The 13,268-nt window shown below is 42.2% G+C and overlaps 1 protein-coding gene across 4 annotated transcripts in view; it reads left to right on the top strand.

Moving 5' to 3' along the window:
• Nucleotides 1-2,604: 2,604 nt before the first annotated feature.
• The window catches only part of LOC127225367 (zinc finger MYM-type protein 4), a 101,898-nt gene continuing 91,234 nt past the window's right edge, over nt 2,605-13,268 (top strand). For 3 of the 4 annotated variants that reach the window (XM_051188820.1, XM_051188817.1, XM_051188819.1), the window contains exon 1: nt 2,606-3,013. In XM_051188820.1, coding sequence (XP_051044777.1) covers nt 2,975-3,013 — 39 coding nt within the window. In that variant the 5' untranslated portion in view covers nt 2,606-2,974. Of the gene's footprint in view, nt 3,014-13,268 lie in introns of all 4 variants that reach the window. The other variant, XM_051188818.1, reaches the window with a different exon arrangement.

Genomic DNA, 13,268 nt, shown 5'->3' with positions numbered 1-13,268 from the left:
CCTGCCATGATAATGGACTAAGCCCCTGAAACTACTATAAGAAGCTCCTAATTAAATGCCTTCTTTCATAAGAGTTGCCTTGGTTCTGATGTCTCTTCACAGCAACAGAACAGTGACTAAGATGGAGTACCAGGACTAAAAAGGTTGTTTGAAGAGATTTGCAGGTGTTGACTAGTTTAATCCTTCTACTAACCCATTTCCACATAAGAAAATCAAGCCACAAAACAAACAACTTGATTAACATCACATAAGTATACACAGACAAGCTAGATATGTATCTGTCTGTCAGACAGATTTAGCCACCAATTTACATTTACAGTCTTTATGAAGTTTCAAGTATCCCAGGAAGTATATATCTTTGCATTCTGTCTTGGCCTCTCTATTTAATGACCTTGTGTTTAGCCTCTTGTTCTCTATGAACCTCTCCATAAATTTGGCTAGCTTCCTGGTGCTCCCTACATGTTGGCTTTCTTTTTCCTTTTTCTACCTAAATGATTGCATGTGTATTATCTGGGACATGCAAATCATGCCTGTTAATCAAGATCCAACAATTAGACCTCTAGAGAGTCTTAGTCAAGATGTGTGACAATCCTGATGATGTTACTAATCCTTTGTGTGATCTTGTGCCACTCACTTCTTATTTGGGCTTTGATGTCATCTTAAAATATGGAAATGGCCTGAAGTGTGTGTCTCTGTGGTATAATGCTTTTTTAGCACTTGTGAAGAAGTGCTAAATGTTTCTAATGATAGGAGGGGGCATGAGAGTAGAAAAAGAGAGAGGCCAGTCTGAAGCTGGGGTCCCCACTTTCAGTTGAAAGTTTGATGTTTCTTTTATTTATTTATCTTGATTTTTTTCAAGACAGCAACAGTGTGCCCTGGCTGTCCTGGAACTCACTCTGTAGACCAGATTGGCCTCAAACTCAGAGATGTTCCTGCCTTTGCTCCTGGAGTGCTGGGGTCAAAGGTGTGCACCTGGCCATCGAAGTTTCATTTTTAAACTGTTAGATTTTATTAGAAGGAGTATATACAGTCTGTTTTTTTTTTAAAGGTGGAAACCATCCAGTCTTTTATTTACTTACATTCCCTGCAAATGTCTTTTCTTAATTTCTCTATTTGCTTTTGCTCTGACCTGTAACAAAAGATTCTAGGATATTAAAAAAGAAATCCTTTGGCAGAAATGAATACATTTCTCTTTGTTCTACCCATGAGTAAAAACTAAAGGTAACAGTCTATGCGAGGAAGCATGAAAAATTGCAGCCATTTCAATTTTCAGCAAAAGTTCTTGGGTTCAAAGAGCTGCAGACCGACACAGAAGTAAATACAGCTGCAGAGTGGCTCTCATCTTGTGAGAGCAGGGATTGCTAGGTCTCCTTTGACTAAGTATTGCCATGGAGGATGACACCTCTTCAATCTGAGACTTACATTTTTTAAAAAATTGGTGCACTGAAGCACTTGGATGATCAAGGCAGGAGGATCAGTAGTTCTAGACCAGCCTGGGCTACATAGCAAACCAGCCCAACTCAACCCACTCTCAAACAATTTCTTTGTATTGGTTATTATATGTCTCTCTTTTATCCTTAAGCCATCATTGAGGATTCCATTAGGGAAGTTTTATTCCATCCGAGGACTTTGGAACTAGAGGAATGAATCAAGCTCTCGTTCTCCTCAGCTTTCTTCAGTGTTTCAGGGAGGAGAGAGCCCACTCTCCTGGGGTTTTTCTGTTTTGACAGTTCCGTTCTTGTGCTTCAAGTCAGATCTCTCATGTTCCTTCAGGGGAGTCGCAGGTTAGTTTTTCTGTTTTGACAGTTCCGTTCTTGTGCTTCAAGTCAGATCTCTCATGTTCCTTCAGGGGAGTCGCAGGTTATCATCGTGTCTTCCCAGGAGAGCAACCCTGTTCTTGAAATGTCAAGTCACTTTACATTTTATGTTCTCTTGCCAGTTTTGTGCATTCAAAATCCTGGAGGAATGCAACTCCAGTCTGGGTTCTAGTTCCTCACCAGTCACAGCGTATCTTGAGCTAAATTAATTTACTTCAAATGACCATATTGAAATGTTAACTTTGAATGCAATGGAGTAGATGGTTTCTAGGATCCTTCCCCATTTTGTCATTCTAATGACAAATAACTATTGAAGAAGTTATCTCCAGTTGTTGGTTCGGCCTTCAAAGCCACCAGTGGATCTGGTTTTAAGGTTGGAAGTTGGTCCTTGATGCCAGGGCCCTTTTCCACTTGACAAGCTGTTGGTTTTTCCTTGAGATTACAGCCTCGTTTTCTTGGTGGTTGGGATTCTTCATGCTCAAAGGTTCACTGAGAAAGTCAGCTCATCAACATTTTGTCTTTTCAGCAATATCTCTATAGTCAGGTGCAGGGTGATAATGTGAACCCCTCACTGTCATTTCACCCAGTCCTCCAGGTAGTCCTTTCATTAAGATCTTTCACTCTGCCACCATCCCTTCGTCATGGTCCCTTTAAGGGAGCGGCCATAGTTGAGTGGTGGGAGCAGCTGCTGGCAGCAAAGAGAAGAGCTGGATTTGGCCTAGTCTGGGTCACTCACCGCGCACGCTCAGGACCGGGGGCTTGGTGGGAAAGGGAGGAGGGGCTTGTAGTGCGCCTGCGCTTCAGGGACGCGCGCAAGGGGCTGGTTTGGAGATCCCTTTAAGAAACCACAGGCGGAGGAATTTCTCTGAGAGAAAATAATCCTACTCACGGGGCCCCTTGGAGGCCATTAACCCCCCGAGTCCCGGCCCCCCTGCCCCGGCAGGCCCTCGTGCCCAGGCGCGCGCGCCGGTGGGACCCCAGGAGCTGCGGCCGGCGCGCGGGCCTCCGCCCCCTCGTCACTCCCGCGTCAGGCCCAGCAGGGGCCAAGGGGCCCGGGCCGTCGCGAGTGAAGCGCCGTGTCTGCAGTGTGGGCGGGGGCCGAGAGGGGCCGCGGCCGCCGCGCCGGGAGCCGCCGCGGTTCCGAGCGGGGGCCCAACATGGCGGAGCGGGAGGTGGAGACCGGCCCCCGAAAGAGGGTAGGTGAGGTGAGGCCGCGGGCGGGCTCCGGACTGCAGGCGGGCGAGCGGGGGGCGGGGCGCGGCCGGTCCCGACCAGCCCCGGCTTCATGGGTGGCGGGGTGGTCGGCGGCCCGAGGGAGGGGCGGCCCGAGGCGGCCCGGGGGTGGTCTCGGCAGGTGGGACAAAGCTCCAGTGGCCGGCGGGGCGGGGGAGGGGCGGGGGCTGTGGTCCGCTTGGGTCCCCTCCCTTCCCCAGCTTGGGGGTGGTGCGTACTCGCGGATCCTGGGGGACGCAAGGTGTCAGACTCCGCTGCTGCATCCTGGAGGCAAACGGAGTCTGTGGAAGTTTCTCTGGGGAGAGGTCAGGTGGGGGCAGCGGTGGCGGGAAGAAGTCGTGGAGGGTTGTCTCCGAGGAGTAACCGGGAGGGTGCAAGAACACCGACCGTAGCCAATTCATCTTCCTGCTTACGCTCCCCTCCCCCTTGACCGTTATCAAGATCCAAAGTGGACATGGTACTCCTCACCCCAGAAGAAGTTGCGTTGTCGTTTTGATGTAGTTGGAAGGTTTTTGGATAACTACAAATATGTTGTAGGCTGGCTTCTTTACCTGCAGATAGGAACGTGGAAGAGTGACAAGTGTTGTGGTTTGGAGGATGTACCCCAGCCAGCCAGCCTGCCTGCCTGCCTAGGTGAAGCCTTGTCTGCATAGGAGTTGTTGAAAGTCTTTTAAAAGTTTGTTTGGAAACTTTTAAAAAGAATTATAACTGTGAGTGATTTTCAGGTGAAGAACAATACTATCGATTGAGCAATGTTTTTTCGAGGCATTTCATTTACTTCCCCTTGCCAGCATGTTAAGCATCAAGTTTCCTATCAGGAGTGCTCTTTTTGGAAATGGTCAGAAAATGAGTTACTTAAGACAACCTGGTGAAAACATTGCCACTGAATCTTAACTGAAATGCTTCTTCATTCAGAATTAAAGTGTCTATTCAAAGACAGATGCTGTTCTCATGCTGAGTACTGTGTGCCTGTCCCTGTGTGAAGAGCTTTGAAGAGGTCAGCCTCAAAGCAACTATACATGCCATTAGTGTCTGAAGAAATACAGATTTACTTATGTTATGTAATTAAGTCTGCAAAGTCCAGAGTTTTGATCTAGGATTTGAATACAGGGTTGTCCCAAATGCTTAGTTGAATGCCACTCAGGAGTTTTTTTTTTCTTTTAGTTTATTTTATTCTCCCAGTGCTAGGCATTGAATCCAGAGGCTTTAAGCTCTGGGAGACAATCCTTTACCACTAAGGTGCACTCCTAGCCCTAGGGAATTTGTTTCTCTTCTTAAAATCATAAATGATACACCAGCAAATGTTTTCCCTCAACATTTCATTAGGAATCTGTTTATAACTATCAAGAAAAGTAAAAATATAGTTTTAATTCAGGGTGCAACTGCCTACCCAAACTCTTAGATTCTACTATTGACATTTTTTTTCTAGAGATTTGTTTACCACATAGTTATTCCATGTAGCCAACCCTTTAAGTACATCACATTGTAGTATTTTTGTTTTGGTTTTTGAGACAGGGTTTCTCTGTGTAGCTTTGGAGCCTGTCCTGGAACTAACTCTGAAGACCAGGCTGGGCATTTTAGTATTTTTAACAATTAAAATTTAATGTTGGGCTGGGTGGTAGTGGTGCAAGCCTTTAATCCCAGCACTTGAGAGGCAGAGACAGGTAGATTTCTGAGTCGAGGCCAGCTTAGTCTATAGAACAAGTTCTAGGACAGCCAGAGCTGCACAGAGAAACCCTCTCCCAACTCCTCCCCCCCAAGAATTAGATTCGCAAAATGTTAGGTTCTCTTCTTGTCCAATCATAGAATGGATTAAGCTGCATAATTGTATGTTCAAGTAGTTAATTTAGAATATTCATATAGAATGCATGTGTTTTGAAATTGTGAATTATTTTTAAATTTCTGATCCATAGTAAACTGTATCTTCATTATTTTGAGTGAATTCAGAGATCAGAGATATTCATTTGCTATTTATACTGTTGTTATTTGCTTTATAGAATGCCTTAGAAAAATGTAAGTGCTTTGCTAACAAATTAGACTTTTTAAATATATTACTTTTCTGTTTTGGTTTTTCAAGACAAGGTTTCTCTGGTGTCCCTGACTGTCCTTGAACTACTGGTCTTGAACTCACAGAGATCCACTTGCCACCTGCCTCTGCCTCTCCAGTGCTGGGATCAAAGGTGTGGGCCACCACCACTTGGCTTAAATATATTCTTTATCATGGGTTATACTTAACAGGTGGAAAAGTGATTGTAGTCAAAACTTTTTGTTGTTTTAAGTAGGAAATGGCCATGGTTTTAATGTCAGGACTCAGAAGGCAAAGGCAAGTGGATCTTTGTGAGGCCAGCTTGATCTACACAGCAAGTTCCAGGCCAATCAGGGCTCCAGAGTGGGACCTTGTCAAAAAGTGACACCCTTTTTTTCAGTGGGGGGATTGAACCCAGTTTTTCACAAATGCTTTACCATTGGGCCACACTCCAGCTTTCAAACATTGTTATTTTGTTTTGTTTTTTGAGACAATAGTTTCTTTGGGTAGCCTTGATTGTCCTAGAAATTAGCTCTGTAGACCAGGCTGGCCTCAAACTCACCTGCCTCTTCCTTCCAAGTGCTTGGATTAAAGGTGTGCACCATCATCACCCAACTCAAACATTATTTTTACATCATGAAACACTTGGAACACTTGCACAGCTTTTATACGTGATAAATGGTAGAGGATATTTGAATTCAATATATATACATTTATAGATTTATTAGTTTGGCCAGGTGGTGGTAGTGGCACACACCTTTAATCCCAGCATTAGGGAGGCAGAGATAGGTGGATCTTTGAGGGTTTAAGGCCAGCCTGGTATACATAGTGAGTTCTATTACAGCTAGAGCTATACAGAGAAACCATGTTTCAAAAAACTGAAAAAAAAAAAAAGATTATTTTATGTATATATGTCTTCAGATTGTATGTGTGTCTGTGCATCATATACATGCATTGTCCACAGAGGTCAGAAGATATTAGAATTCCTGGAACTGGAATCCTAGATGGTTAGGAACTATCATGGATGATGGGATTCAAACCCAGGTTCTTTGGGAGAGCAGCCGATGTTCTTAACTGATGAACTATCTCTCCAGATGTGTCCCCAACTCTGTGTGCGTGTGTGTGTGTGTGTGTGTGTGTGTGTGTGTGTGTGTGTGTGTTTGCTTGCTTTTTGAGACGGGTTCTCTGTGTTGCTTTGGAGTCTGTTCTGGAACTTACAGAGATCCTCTTGCCTTTACTTCCCAGGTGCTGGGATTAAAGGTGTATACCACCACTGCCTGCCATCCAACTTTCTTTTTAAAGATTCATCTATTTTTATTTTATAAGTGCCTATATGTATATATGTGCCATGTGCATGCCTAGTAGCTTTGGTGGACAGAAGAGGGTATTAGATAACCTATAATTGGCGTTACAGATGGTTATGAGCGGCCATGTGGGTGTTGGCAACTGAATCCAGATCCTCTTCAATAGTAGCAAGCATTCATACCCACTGTACCTTCTACATTTAATATGTAATTTTTAAAATTTCATTTTTTATGTGTATGGGTGTTTTGCCTGCATGTATATTTACACTACATTATAGTGGAGTCCAGAAGAGGGACTTGGATCTCCTGGGACTGGAGTTCCAGATAGTTAAGAAATGTCAGTGGGTGCTGGGAATTGTACTTGGGTTCTGTGGGAGAACAGCCAGTACTCTTAACTGCTGAACCATTTCTCCAGCCCTACATCTACTATCTTCAATAGCTTTTGCATCCATAATATTTTATTGTTGCTAGTTTGTTTACAATGGTCAAAAACATTGATTTCTGTGATATAGATGCTCCCCTCATCTAAAATGTTAAATTCCATTATAGGCAAATGGTTGGGAACTGTTTAGTAGTTTTCTTCCTTCTTTTGAAAAATTTTTTGGAAACAAGTCTCATGTAGCCCATGCTGGCCTTCAATTAAGATTTATATCCATGGTTTTACCTTGCACTTTTTGCCTCCTGTGTCTACTTTCCAAGTGTTGGGGTTACAGGCATGTCCCTACATGCCTGACATGTAATATAATTTCTTTTAAGATGGTTTATGCCGCCAGCGGTGGTGGCATACACCTTTGATCCCAGCACTTGGGAGGCAGAGGCAGATGGATCTCTGAGTTTGAAGCCAGCCTGGTCTACTGAGTGAGTTCCAATACAAACTGAGTCCCAAAGCTAGAGAGAGAATCCCTGTCTTGAAAAACCAGAAAGGGGGGGGGGGAGGTTTGTGCCCTGTTGCAGTTATCTACGTAGACCTGTATGATGAGTAAGGTTATTCAGTCTGAAATTTCTTGCCAGGGGGATTTAAGAATCTTACTGCCTTTGACCTTTATCATCTTATATCATTAGAAAGTTGAGCTGTGCTGATTGATGAGATACATGCCAGATGTTTATGGTCATTTTGAATATTATGTGCTATTTCTCTTGCCAGACTGGGCTCCTTTAGGACAGAGCTCATTTTACTGCTTTTTGCAGAGTATTTATGACCTTCACATAAGAGGTGCTCAAGGGGCTTTTACTGATTTGATTTTTTTTTTTTTTTTTAAATAAAAGGATTTTTTTCCTTTCTTTTGCGACAGGGTTTCTCTTTATAGTCCTGGTTGTCTTGAAAGGTGCTGTGTAGATCAGGCTGGCCTTAAACACAGAGATCCACCTGCTTCTGCTTCTGCCTCCCAGGTGCTGGGCTTAAAAATATGCACCACCACCACCCATTCAAAAGGATTTATTTTTTATTTGTTGATTTATTTTGTTTGTTCAAATGTTTTGGTTGCATGTATATATGTGTACCATGTGCATGCCTGGTGCCCATGGAGGTCAGATGATGGTATCAGATCCCCTGGAACTAGAGTTACAGAGATTGTTAGCCATCATGTGGGTACTGGGATCCCAGCCCAAGTCCTCTGCAAGAGCAGGGAATACTCAAAAGAACTGTGCCATTTTTCTAGTCTTCACATTTATTTTTTGGGACAGGGTCTCACTACTGGGTACCTTTGGACTTTCTATATAGGCTGGACTGGCCTGGAACTCAGTGACCTACTTGCCTCTGCCTCCTGAGTGCTGGGTTTGAGGGTGTATGCCTTTGAACTGTCATTTTAAATTATGTGTACATGTTTGTTTCTATGAATTCAGGTACCCTCAGAATACAGAAGAGGGTGTTGAAACCCCCTAGAGCTGGAGTTTACAGGCAGTTGTGAGTTTACTGACATGGGTGCACATTCAAACAAGCTTTTAGGTGTTTTCTGTGTTCTACCAGTCAGCTCTGTCCTGCCAGCCAGTTCTCAAAGAACCACATAGAGACTTATTATTAATTACGAATGCTCAGCCTATAGCTTAGGGTTGTTATTAACCAGCTCTCTCTTACAACTTAAATTAACCCATATTTCTTATCTGTATTCTACCACATGGCAGTACTCTTCTTTAGCCAGCATGTTCATCTCCTGCTTACTTTGTGTCTTCTCTGGTTGTCTCACCCCACCTTATTCTTTGTATTCTCTTTTGTCTGCAAGTTCTTCTTAACCTCTACCAGCCTAGCTATTGGCCATTTATTTAGCCCTTTATTAAACTAATGAGAGTAACAAATATTCACAGTGTACAAAAAGATTATTTAACAGCATCAAGCCATACAGAGAAAAGGTAATATTAATCTGTCATAGGAAAATTAGAATGCTGATCAGATAACATCTTAATTTTCTTATTATCTGTCCGTTTAAATTATAAACTATTAGAACCAACCTCAGTATCAACATCATCATTGCTTTGAGCTGTATTTGCATCATGTTTCTCTATTTATGTGCCCCAACTCATTCAGAACAATGAATTCTTGGTTACAAAAGAGGATTTATTTTTGTACCTGTCTTTCAATTCTACCATCCCCTTTGATGGGTCTGTTAATTCACTTAATTCAGTCATTCCATAGTGTATATGTAATATACATCATTATATACCCAATAGTTATATGTAATTATAATTGTCAGAAAGTAAAAAAGGAAAAAAATTCTAATGACTTTAACTTTTTCACTTCTGTTTCCTCTCTTTTTTTTCTCTTTCTTTCTCTTTCTCTTTCTTTACTCTCTCTTTGATCAGGGAGATTCTTCTGTATGCTGTGAATATATGTTCCTTTTATGAATAAAGCTGTTTCTGCCAGTGGACAGGCAGGATGTTGCCAGGCAGGAAGTATAGGTGGGGCTACCTAGACCAGGAGAATGCTGGGAAGAGAAATGCAGAGAGTTGTCAGGGAGATAGATGCCATGTAGCAAGTGGGAAGGTAGGATGCCTGGGCATTCTCCTGGAAGCCAAGACCATATGGAGAGACATAGATTAATAGAAATGGGTTAATAATTAAGAAAAACTGGCCAATAAGAAGCCTGAGTCATTGGCCAAACAGCTTAAAATTAATATAAGCCTCTGTGTGTTTATTTGAGACTAAATGGCATATTGATCTGGGCAGCACAGAAAGTCTTGACTACTCCCTCCCTCCGTTCTTCCATCCTTCTATCCCTCCATCCCTCTGTCCCTCCCTCCCTCTGTTCCTCCTTCCCTCAGTCCCTCCCTCTCTTCTTTTTTTTTGAGACAGGATCTCTTTTTACCTTGACTGTCTTGGAACTTACTATGTAGATCAGGCTGGCCTGGAACACACAGATTCATCTGCTTCTGCATCCTGAGTGCTGAGTGCTAGTATGCCCAGCCTTATACATCTTCACCAGCAGCTGGGGCATCTTTTTGTTTCTGGTGTAAATTAATTTTCTTTGTGCTTTGAAACCAGCTTGATAAGTCCTTTACTAAGTAGCTCCTGAAGGGCTATTCTGGTCAAGGAACCTTGAATCTTCACTCCCTCAGAGACTACAGCTGGAGTAATAAGGTTATAATTGGGCACTTCCTTACAGATTTTGTCGTATGTAGCTTTGTCAAACAGGACTAGAGTGTTGAGCTTATCCCGAACTCTGCCTTTGGATGGACTACTACTTCTTTTTGGCCTTGCCACCAGACTTGTTTACTGGGTCTTTGTCTTTCTTGGCCGACTTTCCAGCATCTTTTTTTGTTATCCTTTAGGCAGCATGACGAAGCTCGGAGAGTAGCGACAACCACTGCAACCTCCCTAAGATGCCAGGAAAAAAAATGCCCAGCCTCATTTTAATGATTTAAAATGTGTAATTCAGGTGGCTGGAGAAATGGCTCAGAGGTTAAGATCACTGACTGCTCTTCCAGAGGTTCTGAGTTCAATCCCAATAACCACATGGTAGGTCCAATGCCATCTTCTGACAGGAAGTCATACATGCAGATAGAGTGAGTACTCATATACATAAAATAAATAAATCTTTTTAAAAATTTGCAATTCAGTGGCTTCATAACTACATTCATAGTAATAATGCAACAATCACCACTTATTTTAGCCCAGATAGAAAACTTAAAACACTAAGCAGTCATTCCATATCGTTTTCTCCCCATCCCTGGCAAACCCTAATCAATTTTCTGTCTTTGGTTTATACTTCATGTGAATAGCATTATGTATTTGTCCTGTAGAGTCTGATTATTTATTCAGCATAACATTTTCAAGGTTATACCAGTTGTCACATGTGTCAGAATTTTCCATTTCCTTGTGTGCCTGGAAAAAAAAATACTATTGTATATACCAGATTTTATTTTTTCATTCAACTGGCCATGTAGGGGTATCTGTTGTGATTCTTCTGTAAAAATTGTTGTAAAGTATCCGAGTCCCTGCCTTTCATTGTTTAGGATACATACTTGGCAGTAGATTTGCTAAGTTATGTGGGGATTCTATGTTTGTCTTTTTGAGGCACCATACGACTACTGTACCTACTTGCTGTACTGTGTGTGGAGACTGCAGCCTCCCCATGTCTGCATAAGCACCTCTTATTTTCTTTTCCTTTTTGGCAGTGACTACACTAATGAATATGAGGTAGCATCTTTTTTGTTTTATTTTTCAAAACCGGGTTTCTTTGTATAGCCTTGGACCCTGTCCTGGAACTTTGTAGACCAGGCTGGCCTTGAACTCACAGTGATCTGCCTATCCCTGCCTCCTGAATGCTGGGATTAAAGGCGTCTACTACCACTGCCTGGCATGAGGTAGCATTTTATTGTGACTCAGATTTGCTTGCTACCTTGTTTCTTTTGATTTTTGTAAAGACATCTTTTAAAAAATTTATATATATTTATTTTAGATTTTCTTTTTAAAAAAATGTATTATAGTGTTCTGCCTGCATGTATAACTACAGGCCAGAAGAGGGCACCGAATCTCATTATAGATGGTTGTGAGTCATTGTGTGATTGCTGGGAATTGAATTCAGGACCTCTAGAAGAGCAGCCAGTGCTCTTAACCTCTGAGCCATCTCTCCAGCCACCTAATTTATATATTTTTTAAGATTTGTATATATATATATATATATATATATATATATATATATATATATATATGAATGAATGATATTTTCTGGCTAGTTTTATGTTAACTTAAGACAAGCTAAGAATCATAGAGAAGAGAGCCTCAACTGACAAAGTGCCTACTTAAGATCTGGTGTAGGCAAGCCTGTAGGGCATTTTCTTAATTAGTGATTGATGGGGGAGGCCCCAGCCCTTTTGTGAGTGGTGCAATCCCTGGGCTGGTTGTCTTGTGTTTTATAAGCAGGTTGAGCAAGCCATGGAGAGCAAGCTAGTAAACAGCAGTCTTCCATGGCCTCTGCAGCAGTTCCTGCCTCCAGATTCCTACACTGTTTGAGTTCCTGTTCTGACTTCCTTTGATGATGAACAGTAGCAATGATGCATAAGCCAAAATAAATCCTTTCCTCCCCAAGTTGCTTTGATCATGGTTTCATCACAGCAGTAGTGACCCTAAGACAGTATGTGTATAGGAATGTGCATGTGACTGTAGGTACCCAAAGAGGCCAGAGGCATTGGATCCTCTAGGAATGGATGGTTGTGAGCTTCCCCAGTGTGGGTGCTGGGAATTGAACCTTGCTTCCCTTTTAATTTTTTTTTCCTTTTTGGTAATTTATTATTGTATGTACCTTGGTGTTTTGCCTGTGTTTATGTCTATGTGAGGGTGTCAGATCTTGGAGTTACAGACAGTTGTTAGCTGCCATACAGGTGCTGGAAATTGAACTTGGATCCTCTGGAAGTGAAGTCAGTGCTCTTAACCACTGAGCCATGTCTCTAGCCCCCTCCCCATCTTTATTTTTTATTATTACATTTACTGCATTTGTGTTCAAACATGCTATGTTTCACATGTGAAAGCCAGCCAGCAATTTTTCAGGAATTGGTTCTGTTTCCACTTTGTGGGTCTTAGCGTTTCTCCGTGAGTGGCTTTGGAGGCTGTCCTGGAACTAGCTCTCGTAGACCAGGCTGGCCTCTGCCTCCTGAGTGCTGGGATTAAAGGCATACACCACCACTGTCTGGCTGTCCCCTCCTCTCTTTTTAAAGATAGCATCATCTCCCTGCATATTCCAGGCTGACTTTGAATTCACCATGCAGCCAAGGCTGGTCTTAATATTGATTGTAGACCTAGTGTAGTGCTGCTCAACCTTTTTTGCTGTCGAATGATCTTGCATATCAGATATTTATATTATAATTCATGATAACATAAATACAGTTAAGTTAGCAATGAAAATAATTACGGCTGGGTCATCACAACATGAGGGACTATATTAAAGGATTTGCAGCATCAAGAATGTTTAGAACCACTGATCTAGTGGCAATAGGATTGTTAATCATTTTTGAGGTGAATGAAATCTTTAGCGAGGCATTTATGTCACATAAAGATAAAAACCCAGGATTTTCAAGAAAAGGATGGCAGTTCTTTTTTTTTGTTGTTGTTTGTTTTTTTGACAGGGCTTCTCTGTGTAACAGCCTTAGGTGTCCTGGAACTAGTTCTGTAAATCAGGCTTGCCTCAAACTCACAGAGATCCATTTTCCTCTGCTTCCTGAGTTCTGGGATCAAAGGCATGCACCACCACTGCCCAGCAAGGATGGCAGTTCCTATGTTCAGAAGGATAAGTTATTTCCACTGAAGGTTTGAAATTGTTAGTTTCATTCTGGTACAATCACTTGTATTTATTCTGTTCCAGAGTCACATTCTTTCTTAGCAATTGCTGTTACTCAGGGGGAAAAAAAAAAAAAAACTCAGTAAGACTGAATTATTCTGAATTGTAATTCAGCAGTTCA

The sequence above is a fragment of the Phodopus roborovskii genome, unplaced genomic scaffold (genome assembly GCF_943737965.1).
Source record: "Phodopus roborovskii unplaced genomic scaffold, PHOROB, whole genome shotgun sequence".
In the NCBI taxonomy this organism is placed as follows: domain Eukaryota; kingdom Metazoa; phylum Chordata; class Mammalia; order Rodentia; family Cricetidae; genus Phodopus; species Phodopus roborovskii.
This window is presented reverse-complemented; position numbering and strand designations above follow the sequence as displayed.